The following is an 18,803-nucleotide window of genomic DNA, read 5'->3' on the forward strand; positions in this document are numbered from 1 at the left end:
TATTGGACTTTAATGACTATGGAACTTTAATGACAATTGAGCTTTAATGACTATGGTGACTATGGAGCTTTAATGACAATGGTGACTGTGGCGCTTTAATGACTATGGAGCTTTAATGACAATGGAACTTTAATGACTATTGAGCTTTAATGACTATGTAGTTTTAATGACTATTGAGCTTTAATGACTGTTGAGCTTTAATGACTATGTAGCTTTAATGACTATTGATCTTTAATGACTATGGAGCTTTAATGACCATGGTGACTATGGAGCTTTAATGACAATGGTGGCTACGGAGCTTTAATGACTGTGGTGACTATGCAGCTTGAATGACTATGGAGCTTTAATGACTATTGAGCTTTAATGACTATGTAGCTTTATTGGCTATTGAGTTTTAATGACTTTTAATGGCTTTAATGGCTATTGAACTTTAATGACTATGGAGATTTAATGACTATTGAACTTTAATGACTATGGAGCTTTAATGACTATTCAGCTTTAATGACTTTTGAGCTTTAATGACTATTGAGCTTGAATGACTTTTGAGCTTTAATGACTATTAAGCTTTAATGCTTATTGAGCTGTAATGACTATGGAGCTTTAATTATTGAACTTTAATGACTATGGAGCTTTAATGACTATTGAACTTTAATGACTATGGAGCTTTAATGACTATTAAGCTTTAATTACTTTTGAGCTTTAATGACTATTAAGCTTTTATGATTATTGAGCTGTAATGACTATGGAGCTTTAATGACTATGGAGCTTTAATGACTATGGAGCTTTAATGACTATTGAACTTTAATGACTATGGAGCTTTAATGACTATTGGACTTTAATGACTATGGAGCTTTAATGACTATGGGGTTTTAATGACTATGGAGCTTTAATGACTATGGAGCTTTAATGACTATGGAGCTTTAATGACTATGGAGCTTTAATGACTATTGAACTTTAATGACTATGGAGCTTTAATGACTATGGAGCTTTAATGACTATTGAACTTTAATGACTATGGAGCTTTAATGACTATGGAGCTTTAATGACTATGGAGCTTTAATGACTATTGAACTTTAATGACTATGGAGCTTTAATGACTATTGGACTTTAATGACTATGGAGCTTTAATGACTATGGGGTTTTAATGACTATGGAGCTTTAATGACTATTGAACTTTAATGACTATGGAGCTTTAATGACTATTGAACTTTAATGACTATGGAGCTTTAATGACTATTGAACTTTAATGACTATTGAACTTTAATAACTATGGAGCTTTAATGACTATGGAGCTTTAATGACTATGGAGCTTTAATGACTATTGAACTTTAATAACTATGGAGCTTTAATGACTATGGAGCTTTAATGACTATGGAGCTTTAATGACTATGGAGCTTTAATGACTATGGAGCTTTAATGACGATGGAGCTTTGTTGACTATGGGGTTGTAATGACTATGGAGCTTTAATGACTATTGGACTTTAATGACTATGGAGTTTTAATGACTATGGAGCTTTAATGACTATTGAACTTTAATGACTATTGAGCTTTAATGACTATGGAGCTTTAATGACTATTGAACTTTAATGACTATGGAGTTTTAATGACTATTGAACTTTAATGACTATGGAGTTTTAATGACTATGGATCTTTATTGACTATTGAACTTTAATGACTATGGAGCTTTAATGACCATGGTGGCTATGGAGCTTTAATGACTGTGGTGACTATGGAGCTTTAATGACAATGGTGGCTATGGAGCTTTAATGACAATGGTGGCTATGGAGCTTTAATGACTGTGGTGACTATGGAGCTTGAATGACTATAGAGCTTTAATGACTATTGAGCTTTAATGACTATGTAGCTTTATTGACTATTGAATTTTAATGACTAGGGAGCTTTAATGACTATGGATCTTTATTGACTATTGAACTTTAATGACTATGGAGCTTTAATGACCATGGTGACTATGGAGCTTTAATGACAATGGTGGCTCTGGAGCTTTAATGACTGTGGTGACTATGGAGCTTGAATGACTATGGAGCTTTAATGACTATTGAGCTTTAATGACTATGTAGCTTTATTGACTATTGAGTTTTAATGACTAGGGAGCTTTAATGACTATGGAGCTTTAATGACTATTGAGTTTTAATGACTATGGAGCTTTAATGACTATAGAGCTTTAATGACTATGGGGCTTTAATGACTAGGGAGCTTTAATGACTATGGAGCTTTAATGACTATTGAACTTTAATGACTATGGAGCTTTAATGACTATGGAGCTTTAATGACTATTGAACTTTAATGACTATGGAGCTTTAATGACTATGGAGCTTTAATGACTATGGAGTTTTAATGACTAGGGAGCTTTAATGACTATGGAGCTTTAATGACTTTTGAGCTTTAATAACTATTGAGCTTGAATGACTTTTGAGCTTTAATGACTATTAAGCTTTAATGCTTATTGAGCTGTAATGACTATGGAGCTTTAATTATTGAACTTTAATGACTATGGAGCTTTAATGACTATGGAGCTTTAATTATTGAATTTTAATGACTATGGAGCTTTAATGACTATGGAGCTTTAATTATTGAACTTTAATGACTATGGAGCTTTAATGACTATGGAGCTTTAATGACTATTGAACTTTAATGACTATGGAGCTTTAATGACTATGGGGTTTAAATGACTATGTAGCTTTATTGACTATTGAGTTTTAATGACTAGGGAGCTTTAATGGCTATTGAACTTTAATGACTATGGAGATTTAATGACTATTCAGCTTTAATGACTTTTGAGCTTTAACGACTATTGAGCTTGAATGACTTTCGAGCTTTAATGACTATTAAGCTTTAATGCTTATTGAGCTGTAATGACTATGGAGCTTTAATTATTGAACTTTAATGACTATGGAGCTTTAATGACTATGGAGCTTTAATGACTATGGAGCTTTAATGACTATTGGACTTTAATGACTATGGAGCTTTAATGACTATTGGACTTTAATGACTATGGAGCTTTAATGACTATGGGGTTTTAATGACTATGGAGCTTTAATGACTATGGAGCTTTAATGACTATTGAACTTTAATGACTATGGAGCTTTAATGACTATTGAACTTTAATGACTATGGAGCTTTAATGACTATTGAGCTTTAATCACTATTGAACTTTAATGACTATTGAGCTTTAATGACTATGGAGCTTTAATGACTATGGAGATTTAATGACTATTGAACTTTAATGACTATGGAGCTTTAATGACTATGTAGCTTTAATGACTATGGAGCTTAGTGACTATGGTGACTATGGAGCTTTAATGACTATGAAGCTTTAATGACTATGGAGCTTTAATGACTATGGAGCTTTAATGACTATTGAGCTTTAATGACTATGGAGCTTTAATGACTATTGAGCTTTAATGACTATTGAGCTTTAATGACTATTGAACTTCAATGACTATGTGGCTTTAATGACTATGGAGCTTAATGACTATGGTGACTATGAAGCTTTAATGACTATGAAGCTTTAATGACTATGGAGCTTTAATGACTATGGAGCTTTAATGACTATTGAGCTTTAATGACTATTGAGCTTTAATGACTATTGAACTTTAATGACTATGGAGCTTTAATGACTTTGGAGCTTTTCTCTTAATCCAACTCTCAGCGAGCGCCTCCAGTCTTCAGGTGATGACGTCATTTAATGGAATCTTAATAATAATCACGTGCTGACAGTCGTTAGGTCCTATAAGTTAAAACTATGTCTCTTAATAGAATCAGTACTATTCATTGTATTTTCTGCATATCGTCATATCACACACAGAGTAATTTAATATTGAATAGTTCCTGGGGCAAGATGAGACATCAAGTACCGCAATTGATGTTGCAGCCGAAACAGGACTTCAGATCTGTGTGACTGTGAGGTACGCTCATCACACACACACACACACACACACACACACACACACACACACACACACACACACACACACACACACACACACACACACACACACACACCTCCCACCCATGCAGTATTAAACTGACTGACCTGCCATTCTCAGAATCTACACTTCAAAAAAGATGATGCCCTCCAGAGAGAGGTCATGTGGGTGTTCCATCTCTCCTGTAGTGTGTCTGCTCTGCGCTGGGTTGGCTTCTGGAGGCTCCTTTAGTGCCTGAGGGCTACACTTGAATTTCTTTTCTCCAGATGCTAAGCACGTTTTCAATTCAGCCCACTCAAGGTAAAATATAACTTTGTTTGATTTCTGAGTATTTTTTAAGGAAATGAATTCTTTCAAGACCATACTCAATTTTATTTAGTCATAAACATATTTCTTGTAATGAATTTCTTTTATTTTCTCTAGAAACATAAGTACACAGAATTTGTCAATGCAACCCAGAATATATGGTCCCTAATTTTAACCAGAAAAAAACTTTATGCTTGGGAATAATTGCATGTTTTTTTCATCTGCAAAGAAAAACAACATCAATCTTTAAAAAAACAACAACATGTGACATAATTAAGACTTCAAATGTGATCACTTTATCCATGTCAGTTGCAAACTACCGAGGGTATACCATATTCAATAAAAAAACATGCATGTTCTTTGAACATGATTGATATTGAGAAGCCGTTTGAGATCTAACGCAGTGTGAGCACATAAACGAATAAGAGGGATTATTAAGAAACCATATTCAATCATATTCATGTATTTCTTAGTCTTCGTTTTCCCCTCGAAGACTCAACAATCTGTATGTACTGTCCCACATACATACACACACACGGCCAGTTATATAAGAAGATCCGTTGATCAGATCACACATTGATCCCATACTGTGACCTCTCTCTGTGGAGACGACATGAAACTAGGCCCCCATTCTATTCATCCTAAACGATGCTCTAGCCTGGTCCCAGATCTGTTTGTGCTGTCTTGACAACATTGACATCCTATTGACAAGACAGCACAGACTGATCTGGGATCAGGGTGTAATGATGCACCACTGCATGATAACCTCCAGGAGTCACACTCAATACAAGATGCTTTTGAAAATCCATTATAAACACACTGGTTAAGTTAGCAGGCCTGCTTTATGTCTGTGTTCTATTATGATGGAGCTGCTTGTCAATCAAAAGGGCTATATATTGTAGATGCTTCAGAAATAATTCATTCAAGTAAATGTTATGCTATTTAAAGGGGTTGCGCTACTTTTGTCAACGGCCAGATAAAAGGACCTTCTACAGCTCCTTTAATGTAGTATGTGTCTGCTTATAAATAATTGGTGATCCATCTATGTAGTGCTTTTGAATACTTAATGAAAGCTCAATTAAGCCTTGATAATTGGTTTAAGTGCGCCTGAACTACCTCCTGTTGCTGACCATGGGCAAGGGGAAATGCATAATGAATCATCTCTTGTGAATTCCTTTTAGTATTCACTCCTAGTACCCACACACTGCTCCAAGCGATAGCACTTTCGCCAAGTATACAGTAATTCATAGTATTATTTAGTCATTGCAGATATATGCTACTTTGTTCCTTTTCTTCCGTTCTACCTTTTCACCCTCCATCCTTTGTGTGGTTGATTAATGTTATAACTGGGCCTCAAGGCAAGGTTTTTGAAATGATTCGTTTCTAAGAATCTTATGTGTCTCCTTCATCTCATGAAAGAGAGGTACGTAGTTGCACACACACAACTCTAACCTCATCTAATAGTTGCCTTCAGATGGGACAACTTGCTATAGGCTCTCTCTACTTGGCTCTGTACAATCAACAACATCGCAACATGAGGCTCTCTAACACCAATCAACACAGGTACTGCAACTGGTGTGTATTGATGAGTCATTGTCAGCTGCTTCCCTCTCTTCCTGTTAAGCATTGGTCCATTACAAACTCAGCCTGCCTGTGAGAACTATATTCTGCAATGTGAGCACGCTGATCAGACCATTTGTTAAAGCCCATGGAACTATAGTTATCCTCTCTCCAAACTCCTCTCTAAAACAACGGCTGTAATGAAGAGTTTCTGCCTAGCAACAAAGGAAGAGGAACACAGACTGGCTGCATCCCAAATGGCACCTTCATCCCTATATAGTGCATTACTTTTGACCAGCACCCATGACATTGACGGACCAGCTGAATCCAGGTGAAAGCTATGATCCCTTATTGATGTCACTTGTTAAATCCACTTCAATCAATGTAGATGAAGGGGAGGAGACAAGTTAATTAATGCTTTTTAAGCCTTGATACAATTGAGACATGGATTGTGTATGTGTACCATTCAGAGGGTGAATGGGCAAGACAAAATATGTAATTGCCTTTGAACAGGGTGTGGTAGTAAGTGCCAGGTGCACCGGTTTGAGTGTGTCAAGAACTGCCTCGTGGGTGAGTACAACTCAATATTAGGAAGGTGATCTGAGGGAAAGGGGGGGGGGGGGGGGGGGGGGGTACAACTCAATATTAGGAAGGTGTTCTGGGGGAAAGGGAGGGTACAATTCAATATTAGGAAGGTGATCTGAGGGAAAGGGGGGTACTACTCAATATTAGGAAGGTGTTCTGAGGGAAAGGGGGGGTACAACTCAATATTAGGAAGGTGTTCTGAGGGAACGGGGGGGTACAACTCAATATTAGGAAGGTGTTCTGAGGGAAAGAGGGGGGGTACAACTCAATATTAGGAAGGTGTTCTGAGGGAAAGGGGGGGTATAACTCAATATTAGGAAGATGTTCTTAGGGAAAGGGGGGTACAACTCAATATTAGGAAGGTGTTCTGAGGGAAAGGGGGGGTACAACTCAATATTAGGAGGGTGTTCTGAGGGAAAGGGGGGGTACAACTCAATATTAGGAAGGTGTTCTGAATGCTTTGTACACTCAGTGCAGATGCCATTCATCTGTTGCATGCTGCATCTGAGGCACCCTGCTGGGAATCTTTATAATGCCCCCTGCTGGGAAACTTTATATTGCACCCTGCTGGGAATCTTTATAATCCACCCTGCTGGGAATCTTTATAATCCACCCTTTTGGGAATCTTTATAATCCACCCTGCTGGGATTCTTTATAATGCACCCTGCTGGGAATCTTTATAATGCACCCTGCTGGCAATCTTTATAATGAGCCCTGCTGGGAATCTTTGTAATGCACCCTGCTGGAAATATTTTTTTGAAAACCACAATGACAGTGATAGTATAACCATGACCTGTGACCGATGCCTGATTCTGTTTTAACAGGAGAAAATGAATGTTGCCATGAGAGACAGATGGTTGCGATGGCGATGTATTACTTGACAAGAATAACCATAATATAAGGTTCTCAGAAAGGAGTATCCATAGCTAGCTACTGTCAGTTCCCAGTCTACATAAAATATGTCAAGATATGAATTTCCATATTCAAATTCTGTCATGCCCTGATCTGTTTCACCTGTCCTTGTGCTTGTCTCCACCCCCCTCCAGGTGTCATCCATCTTCCCCATTATCCCCTGGGTACTGATACCTGTGTTCTCTGTTTGCCTGTTGCAGGTTCGTCTTGTTTGTCAAGTCAACCAGCGTTTTGTCTCAGCTCCTGCTTTTCTCCAGTCTCTCTTTTTCTCGCCCTCCTGGTTTAGACCCTTGCCTGTCCTGAGTCTGATCCTGCCTGCCTGACCACTCTGCCTGCCCCTGACCCTGAGCCTGCCTGCCTGACCACTCTGCCTGCCCCTGACCCTGAGCCTGCCTGCCTGACCACTCTGCCTGCCCCTGACCCTGAGCCTGCCTGCCGTCCTGTACCTTTGCCCACTACTCTGGATTACCAACCTCTGCCTGACCCTGAGCCTGCCTGTCGTCCTGTACTGTTGCCCCACCACTCTAGATTATCGACCCCTACCTACTTTGACCTCTCGTTTACCTGCCCCTGTTGCTGTAATAAACATTGTTACTTCAACACAGTCTGCATTTGGGTCTTACCTGAAACGTGATAAGTTTACCATGTTGCATTACTAGTAAACACCCAATTGACTTTAACTGACATCTTAAAAGGTTCAGGATGGTAACAGCAATAATTCCCTTTAATGATATTTATTGTTAGGCCTACTTAAGGGTTTTGAAGCAAGGTCCTTTGTCAGAGCACAACCATCAACTTGGACATACTTTAATTAATTTTGACATACCAAGATCGACCCAAACATCTTGTAGATTCAATACACTTTTCAATTCACCCACTTTTACCCTTGAAGCACAAAATAATTTACAGTGAAATAATGTCACCTTTGAGCTCAAAGTAATTGTTCCCTTTGAAAAGATCTATTGATATTTTCAACAAAACAAATGTTGTACCAAGAACGGTTCAGATGCTGAGTCTTTCACAATCGGTTATACATCAGACTTCTCTAAAGTGATGATCTTTAAAAAATATTCTGTAAATTACAGTTCAATGTGACGTATTTTTCCAATACAATACCATGGACTGCCTGTTTTGTCACCCATTTTCTGCTTTAATAAATGCATTTTATAAAAGCACTGAGTATACAAAACATTAAGAACACCTGCTCTTTCCATGACATAGACTGACCAAATGAATTCAGGTAAGAGCTATGATCCCTTATTAATGTCACTTGTTAAATTTGTCATTTAAATCAGTGTAGATGAAGAGGAGGAGACAGGTCAAAGAAGGATTTCTTAGCCGTGAGGCAATTGAGACATGGATTGTGTATGTGTGCCATTTAGATGGTTTTTGGGCAAGACAAAATATTTAAGTGCCTTTTATAACGGGGTATGGTAGTAGGTGGCGGGTGCACCGGTTTGAGTCAAGAACTGCAACGCTGCTGGATTGTTCACGCTCAACAGTTTCCCGTGTGTGTCAAGAATGGTCCACCACCCAAGGACATCCAGACAACACAACTGTGGGAAGCATTGGAGTCAACATGGGGCCAGTATCCCTGTGGAACGCTTTGGATACCTTGTAGAGTCCATGCCCCGATAAATTGATGCTCAGTATGTAACTGTTTTCCTCCTCTTCTGAGGAGGAGTATGAAGGATCTGACCAATATGCAGCGTGGTAAGCGTTCATCATTTTATTCAATAGCACTGAACACTAAAAATACAAAGTAACAAAAATAACAACCGAAACAGTTCCGTCTGGTAACTAAAACAAAGACAGAAAACAACTACCCACAAATCATAGTGGGAAAACAGGCTGCCTAAGTATGGTTCTAAATCAGAGACAACGATAAACAGCTGACTCTGATTGGGAGCCATACCAGGCCAAACACAGAAATACAAAAACATAGAACAACACAGAATGCCCACCCCAACTCACGACCTGAGCAAACTAAAATAGAGACATAAAAAAGGAACTAAGGTCAGGACGTGACACAGTACTAGGAATGTGTTCCTAATGTTTGGTATACTCTGTGTATATCTCCAACTTTCTCTTCAAAAAAGACAAATCTGTAAAAAGGGAGAGGAATCAGATTAAGATTCAAAGTGAGATTTGAAGTGTCAAAGCTAAACAAAGATTAACAACTTATCAAAGAAATTCAGATAGGAGAATCCTCCGATGCCTAATTGTATTGGCATTGCATTAATTAATTAAGTAAATGTATGATTAATATGAGGATTGCACTGGTTATGCATGAAATTATAGTTAGTATTGCCTGTCTCTATACCGTGATGAGAAGTTTGAGTTTGAAACATATTTATTTTAACTTGACGTTAAAATACGAATAAAATAAAAAAACTCTGATTCTGTATATACAAATACAATTACACCAAAACATACAGTATCTATATATATATATTAATATAAACATATATATTTACAAAACATCCACACTGAATGGTCATACATGATTACTTCTTAGACAATGTACAAATGTATGGATAAAAAGTACTACGCAACATTCAGTGAAGCTGAAACATGTATTTATGGTGCAATTGCAGTGTAGGTACTAGGTACTGAGCATACTGTACAATATAAGTGGTATGTGAACATTGTACATTGAAATGAAATTGAACATACATTAGCTAGATTGCCAAACCAAAACTACAGTAAGGGATTGTGCTAAAACCTGCCTTCCACGAAGAATTGGAATTACAATGCCTGATACAATATCAAACTAGTCATCCTCATGCGGGTCATTTATGACTGTGTATGTATTTACATTTAGCTATGAATCATCTTGACTCTCACACTTTTCCATTATCCCCTGAATATCATTAGAAAATCATTGTTTTTATATCCTTATGTTTCAGTACCTATGTTTACTGTACTGAGTACCATGTGTTGGCCGGTACTCAATAATCTCATCCTGACTATGTTAAACATCTCCTCTCAAGCTCAGCCTGATCCTACTCACTGATGCCACACATATTGTATTCTTCTATTCTATTCTGATCGATCCATTAACTGTTCCCATGTAGACATACATCATTGATCCCATACAGTGATCCAATAAAATGTCTCGGACTGTACTAGGTTTGCGAAAACTAGGGGTGCAAAAATCTGCCAACTTTCCCAAAATTACAAAGTTTTATAGATATCCTGGTTGGAGGATTTTGGATTTCCTGCTTATTACTTCCTGATTCAGGGAATCTTTCAAATCGGATTTCTGGAAAACCAGGGGATTTGGGGAAAGTTACCGGATGTTTGCAACCCTACCCTGTACATGGGTCCATACATTGATTTAATACACTGTTCATTCCTGTACACTACTCAAATTCAGTGATGACATACACAGATCTTCCTATACACTGGTCCCTAGATTGTCCCCATACACCGTTCTTGTACACTGATCTCATACCCTCTTCCACTGGCCACACCAGGTCTCCTTGGGTAAAGAGGTCTTGTTCAATAAAGGTTCAACAAAACTAAAATTGTCATACAACAGGCCTCAGTGGTCGGCCATATTGGCAGGCAGCAGCTCCCTGGAGCTCTGATCCTGCTGGGGTCTGTCAGTGGTCAATCTCAGACTAACACTACCCTCCGTGGTGCTGGTGGGGTTGACCCGGAACTTCCTGTGGACCGGCCGCATGGCCACGATGAGCTGCCTCTTGAAGGTGTCACTCAACACAATGTAGAGGAACGGGTTGATGCAGCTGTTAATGTAGCCCATGCTAATGGCTATGTTGTAGGCGTAGGAGAATGCTGGGTTGGGGTTCTGGACTCCAACGTGAACCAGCTGGAGGATGTAGTAAGGGGCCCAGCAGATGAAGAAAGCCAGGCAGATGGCCACTGCCGTACGGGTTACTTTCTTGGTGCGCACCCTCAGGCTCCTGGGGGGCAAGGGGGCCACGCTGGTGGTCATGTGCTTGAAGATCTTGAAAAAGACCACACAGATGATGAGGAGAGGCAGAGCGAAAGCCAGGACAAACTGGTAGAGTGTGAACCAGTAGATGTTGGTAGACGGATCGGGAAGTAGCAGGGCACAGCCCACCAGGTCGCCAGGCAGAGGCATGAGGCCCGTGTACATCCACACCGGGATGATGGTCAGCAACGACAGCGTCCATACTAGAACGATAACCACGGTTGCCACGCACGGTGTCCGAACGTAGTTGAAGCGGATGGGGTGGACAGTGGCCAGGTAGCGGTCCAGAGTCATGACTGTGAGGATGTAGGTGCTCACGATCTGGCTGTTGGAGTCCAGCGCGGTGATGACTGTGCACATAGTGGCTCCGAAGCACCACGAGCCGTTGCCCATCAATTGGTGGATGAGGAAGGGCATACCGACGAGGAAGAGGAGGTCGACGATGGACAGATTTAAAATGAAGATGTCGGGAACGGTCTGCTTGGCGCGGCACTTGGTCTTCTTCAGGATGGTGTAGATAACCATGCAGTTACCCATAATGCCCAGGAAACAGATGATGCCAAATATGGTGGGCAAGATGGCGTTGTTGTAGTAGGCATCATGACCCCCACCTATAGGGACACAAGAGCAGCAGAAGAGAATGTTAGTTAAGTACCGGTATGAAATATCATAGAAACCATAGAAATCATAGAAGCAGCAATTTACATAGCCTGGCTGCTGGGACCCAGGTGGTACACTCTTTTTATAAAAAATATATATATATTTAATAATATAACTTTTTTAAACTATTTTTTAAAATTATTAACCCCTCCACCACCACCTTCTTCGGAGGACAAATATCTTGTAGTTTTTTTTACAGCTTTTTTGCTACATATACAGTTGAAGTCAGAAGTTTACATACACCTTAGCCAAATACATTTAAACTCAGTTTTTCACAATTCCTGACATTTAATCCCAGTAAAAATTCCGTCTAAGGTCAGTTAGGATCACCACTTTATTTTAAGAATGTGAAATCCCAGAATAATAGTAGAGAGAATGATTTATTTCAGCTTTTATTTCTTTCATCACATTCCCAGTGGGTCAGAAGTGTCAAGGTGTGTCTAAAGGCGAAGTCAGGTGCAGGAGAGCAGAGTATGATAAATAAAGTGCACTTTATTAAAGTTCCAAAACGGGAGCACAACAAAACAAACGCGCTCAAAAACACGGAACAATAAAGTAAAGCGCTAAAGAACATCGCTTGACATGAAAACAATCACACACAAAACATGATGGGAAACATGGGGTTAAAAACAATTAGATTGATTGGGGAAATGAAAACCAGGTGTGTATGAAAACAAGACAAGACAAATGGATACATGACAAATGGAGCGGCGATGGCTAGAAAGCCGGTGACGTCGATCTTGGTTCTATTTGTGACGCTTAAGTCACGCCTTTCCCATCTCCTTTTTGGTTTTTAGGGGCCTATACCCATGTGCCATTTCCTCATTGGTTTTGAAGAGCATATACCCACGTGGGTGACTGAAAATTTAACTGAGGTCCAGACTCCAGGCCAGTCGGTAGTGGTAATGCACATTAAAGTTGGTTGCCAACCGCCATATAAAGTCCAAAGAAGAAGAAGAAGCCCAATGGAGGAGAGATTGCTAGAAAACAAACTTTTACCCTTTTGTATGTGGATTAATTGTCGGAGTAGAGGACCTTGTGCATTTCAGGGAAAATAACAACTCAATGTTTATATCCCAGGACAAATTAGCATTTCCACTGCTCCAGAATCCAATGGCAGCAAGCCTTACACCACTCCAGCTGACGCTTGGCATTGTGCATGGTGATCTTAGGCTTGGGTGAGGCTCCTCGGCCATGGAAACTCATTTCATGTAGCTCCCGATGAACAGTTATTGTGCTGACATTGCTTCCAAAGGTAGTTTGGAACTCGGTAGTGAGTGTTGCAACCAATGACAGCCTATGTGCTACGAGCTTCAGCACTCAGTGGTCCCGTTCTGTGAGCTTGTGTGGCCTACCACTTTGCGGCCGAGCCGTTGTTTCTCCTAGACGTTTCCATTTCACAATAACAGCTCTTACAGTTGACCATGGTAGCTCTAGCAGGACATAAATGTTATGACCTGACTTGTTGTAAATGTGGCATGCTATGACGGTGCCATGTTGAAAGTCACTGAGCTCTTCAGTATTTGTATTAGAATAAATGCATAAATACACCAATATGACTTTTCCATGTAAAAAATAGAATGACCACTGCTGCACCTCCTGCCACTGTTTTGAACCAATTTGATTATACTAAAATGAACAAAAAATATAAACGCAACATGTAATGGGTTGGTCCCATGTTTCATGAGCTGAAATAAAAGTTTGACATATACACAAAAAGCTCATTTCTCTCAAATTTTGAGCACAAATGTGTTTACATCCCTGTTAGTGATCATTTCTCCTTTGCCAAGATAATCTTGGTATGTCAATAAGATGATTAAAAAGCATGATCATTACACATGTGCTGAGGAGTACTTCTGTCTATAATAAAGTGCTTCTGTGGAGGAAAACTAATAATTATGTGCTGTGCCTTGCTCCCCAGTGGGTGGGCCTATGTCCTCCCAGGCCCACCCATGGCTGCACCCCTGCCCAGTCATGTTAAATCCATATATTAGGGCCTAATACAATTATTTCAGTTTACTGATGTCCTAATATGAACTGTAACTCAGTGAAATCTTTGAAATCAATGCAAGTTGCACATATATTTCTGTTCAGTATACATATTCAAATTAACATTGCTGATTACATATAGTGGTAACTGTTCCAACTTTGGGATTTGGATAGGCTTTAATGCAACTCATACACCTCTGTTAACTTCATTGAATCTACAAAACTGTTAGTGTTTAACTTTAACATGTGATGACAATAAAACAGAACAGTTGAACAGGAATGACATTTGCACTAACGGGTGGCCAAAAAATATATAACTTAAAGCCACACCCATACTAAGCCACGCCTCCACAGTTCCTCCAGGAACCAGTAGCTACATTGAACCATTATAGGTTCCTTATAGGTTCCTTGTTAAGCAAATAACTGTTGGTGTCACGGTAATTGATTTGCTTAGAATTCTGTGCCTTCATTTTATATTACTTTGTAGTATGAAGAATACAATTGAACAAAGCTGAATAAAATAAGAAGGATATTTTCTTCAAACATTTTTAGGGAGCGCGCACATATGGCTATTCTGTTCTGAACGGTTAACAAAGAAATAGGTACTCCTATATGCTTCATTTAGATTTATTCATGTAACTTTAGTTGTTCTACAAACATTGGGCTACGTGTTTAGAGTTTGTATACATTGTAAGGCTGCATGAGGTGACTCTTATGATGACTTGAAAAAATTTGCTTGAAAGGCTTGCGCTCTACTTTTTTTTTTTTACGCAGGCTGTACACACTTCATCAGTCTCTCATTCACAATTTGACAAGCACTTGATAATGCCTCAAATTTCCCAGAGGCATCCCCTCTATGCACTTAAATAGCGAATGGAGGATGTTTTTCTGTGGTTTTCATTCCAGCCAGGAAGGCTATACTCCTGTTTTAAAGATAAGCAATGTGGTTAATATTAAGAAAGTTGAGAAATAAATGTAGTAGGCCTAGTCTATAGAAAGCTGATGGGATCGTCCTCTTTTCAATAGAGGCCATCACTTTGTTTTCTCTCCCAATTGCATAGCATATAGAAATGTTGCGCAACATGAGCTCATTGGCTATCATGAAGTGTTTGATTAGATTTTCGATCACATTTGCATTTAAGTCAGAGTGATTTGAGGGACAATGGAGTGCTGAATACCAGTTAGCAAGTGTGGTAGGCTACTAATAACCATCAGCAGCGTCAGAGCTTGGAGAAGCCTAATTACGTGACTATACGGTCACATGGAATTTGACTGCCTTCATGAATCGTGATCGCCAGTGTGGCGTTAATATGATCACCGCAACAGCCCTATTCACACCCCTTGACTTTTTCCACATTTTGTTGTGTTATAACCACAATTTAAAATGGATTCAATTGAGATGTGTTGTCACTGGCCTACACACAATAGCCATTGATGTCAAAGTGGAATTATGTTTTTAGAAATGTTTACTAATTCATTAATAATGAAAAGCTGAAATGTCTTGAGTCAATAAGTATCCAACCCCTTTTTAATGGCAAGCCTAAACAAGTGCGGAATAAAAATGTGCTCAACAAGTCAGATAAGTTGGATGGACTCACTCTGTGTGCAATAATTGTGTTCAACAAACTATCTCATCTCCATACACCAGACATACTGTAAGGTCCATCAGTCGAGCAGTGAATTTCAAACACAGATTCAACGACAAAGATCAGGGAAGTTTTCCAATGCCTGACAAAAAAGAGCACCTACTGGATATCCCATTGAGCATGGTGAAGTTATTAATTACACTTACACTAATTACACTGTATTGACTCAAGGGGTTGAATAGTTGTGTTTTTCTTCCACTTTGACATTACAGAGTGTTTTGTGTAGATTGATTACAAAAAAACGACAATTAAATCCTTGTTAATCCCACTTTGTAACACAACAAAATGTGGAAAAGTCAAATGGTTTGTATACTTTCTGAAGGCACTGTGTTGCTATACCACATTCATGTCAGCTCGCGGGATCAGGCGGCTTGTTGAGATCTCTCACTGTTTGGATTTGAAATCAGCTCCCCTCATTATCATCAACACATCTTGCCGACAACATCAAAACAGACTTTCCAGACACTGAAGTCAGGACTTTGGTAGAATTTACGAGCAGCAGAGGAACATTGTAATAAAGCGTGATGCATAGTATACAGTATAGGCTATCCATAAACCAAACCTGTGAAGATATTTCAGTTCCCAGTAATATATATTTTAGTGCCCTTGGTATGTGCTATATACAGTATCTTTGACCAAAAAAAACTCAATAACATAGCTGCTACTGTATGTGTGTGGCGACTAAAAGTTCACAGGAATTTTCATGGCTCTTTTGAGATTAAGGTAGAGAATGAGCCATTCCGACGAAAAACAAGTCACTCAAAAAGGAAAAGGTTGACACTAGCTGTGCCTTCAGGAAGCTACTAGACAGATTTTCATTTCCCTCTGAATAACAAGTGTTAGACAGAGCAGTGAAGGAAACCAACCATTAACGTCTTCAAGGGAAAACGAATGAAAATAAAAAGAGGATGACTGTAGCTTTCATTATAGCCTACATTATGTGTGCCATAATAAGATAAAGTGAAATCATTGTAGGCTATGAATAATTTTTTAAACAAGCAAAGATTTCCTTCAGTGCAGTTACCATTACACGTTTCTACAATCTGGTTGTTTAATTGCTATTCTGAATAGCCTACTGTACAAATATATTCAACCATGATAAATGCTTACCTGTTGAAGATTCAGATGAGTTCACTGCAACCGGTGAGGTGTTGTCATACAATACCGACACATTATAGAAATCCATTGATAACTTCCGATGTAACCTCAATAAAATCTGGGTAAAGAAAAAAAGATCAAGTGTTTATGCTCAGGGAAAATTCTCAGTTAATAACGCAACTGTCTTGCTGTTTTTAAATCATATTGTAGTGGCTAGAACTCACTGATAAAACAAATAATATTTACAGTTCCATCTTGCACATAACAATTCTAGTACTACTATTATTTGTGTGATCCATGAAAATATAATAAACGTTTCCGCTCTTGTAGTGGACTTTACTGATTAGTAGCGTATCGTTGGCACGCGCTTGATGGAGTGGAGACAGGCGCCCAGTGTCTTCAAGTATTTTACTAGGAGACTGACAACTCTCCTGCAGTTGCACGACGCTACTGTATAGTCTATTTGCGACTGCGCTCTTCGTCTTTCATTGGCTGAGGATGAAGTTTCGAGGATAACTCTTCTATTGAGAAGTCTAGCTGACTGGCACCATTGAGATGTGGCTGTATTGTCTTGACTCACAAGTCGATGTGTGTATTTAATACATTTTGACAGCCACATCAAAGATCAAGGACCAATGTACTTTTTTAATGCTAACATGGCACATGGCACCTCAACAAAGACATTTTAATAGCACGAAGAGGGGTCCTACTTGTTATTTGATGACCAATAGCCTAGCCCGAAAGAATACCTTCACCAACATCCTGTACATTTCTGACGCTCTAGCATATCCAATCCCGGAATTTATTGCTCCGCATCCTTCTTTTTTAGTGACAAAATGAAAGCAAACATGTTCCAAGCATTGTGACGTTTTAATGATAATTTCAAACGAATTGGGAATTTACAGGTAGCCTAACTGCCAAAATAAAGGAAACATCAACATAAAGCAGCTTAATAGGACGCTGGGCCACCAAGAGCCAGAACAGCTTCAATGCACCTCGGTTGGCATCATTGTGTGTCGTAGAAGTGACGCCATCAAACGTCAGACAATGCCTACAAGTGTCTGGAACTCTATTGGAAAGATGCAACCATAGAGATCCCGAGTGTTCTAATTGCTATGGATGCAACACCATTCCTCCACAAATTCCATTTGGTGTTTTGTTGATGGTGGTGAACATAGTGCTAATTACACCGTGAGTTTCGGGTCCTAATAGTAAAGACATGCCATTTAACTGTATATTTTTTATATGACCTTTTCATTTGGCATGAACACAACCAATCATGATGTTTTTATCTTATTGTCAAACAAATCCCTTTAAAAAGTAACTATCAGCAAACAGAAAAATGATCACTAAAAATAGAATGTGGTGTATTGAGAAATGTATTATGTGTTAATTAGTTTAGATTTAAAATGGTTGCAAATAGCCAATGGGATTTCCATGCAGGGGTTCAGTTATTTGAATTAACAAATGACAATGGGGTTTCCATTCTGGCATTGAAGTGATTGGATTACGCGATACAAGGGCGGGTAAAGTTCAATGATGGATTGGTGAGTTGGGCTGAAGACACTGTAGAGAGTGGTCGACTTGAATGTGTTATGGTGAACATGAAATAAATCTGTTCCGTTTATTATAAGTACACTTCGGAGTCTTCTGCAGAAGAATCCAGCATCTTAGGATGCAACATATAAATCACCCGAACATAAATATTAGACACTGTTAAGACATTTGTGTGGAGAGGATATCATTCTATTTGACATTCTGGGAGAAAGGAACTCCTCTACTTACTCAAATGACAACACACTTCAATCAATTCAGTGCTTCCAAGTTCCATGGATCAAATAGTTATTTTGATTATATTATTAAAACGAGGAAAATCTGAAAAGTCCCCTGCAGATCCATAAATGTAATAAATTACAACAATAAAATAATAACAAAACTCATAACAGAATGGCAAAAGTATTTTCAACATTTTGTTACATTACAACTTTATTCTAAAATGTATTAAATAAATACAGTGCCTTGCGAAAGTATTCGGCCCCCTTGAACTTTGCGACCTTTTGCCACATTTCAGGCCTCAAACATAAAGATATAAAACTTTATTTTTTTGTGAAGAATCAACAACAAGTGGGACACAATCAT

At 38.8% G+C, this 18,803-nt stretch overlaps 1 protein-coding gene across 1 annotated transcript; it reads right to left on the reverse strand.

Moving 5' to 3' along the window:
* Positions 1-10,857: 10,857 nt before the first annotated feature.
* On the reverse strand, positions 10,858-16,752 carry LOC110495118 (melanin-concentrating hormone receptor 1-like). The gene is made up of 2 exons (XM_036948358.1): positions 16,677-16,752; positions 10,858-11,882 (listed from the first exon to the last, which is right to left on the reverse strand). Exons 1-2 carry the CDS (start codon positions 16,750-16,752, stop codon positions 10,858-10,860), a joined length of 1,101 nt encoding a protein of 366 aa, XP_036804253.1.
* Positions 16,753-18,803: the final 2,051 nt, after the last annotated feature.

The sequence above is a fragment of the Oncorhynchus mykiss genome, chromosome 17 (genome assembly GCF_013265735.2).
Source record: "Oncorhynchus mykiss isolate Arlee chromosome 17, USDA_OmykA_1.1, whole genome shotgun sequence".
Classification (NCBI taxonomy): domain Eukaryota; kingdom Metazoa; phylum Chordata; class Actinopteri; order Salmoniformes; family Salmonidae; genus Oncorhynchus; species Oncorhynchus mykiss.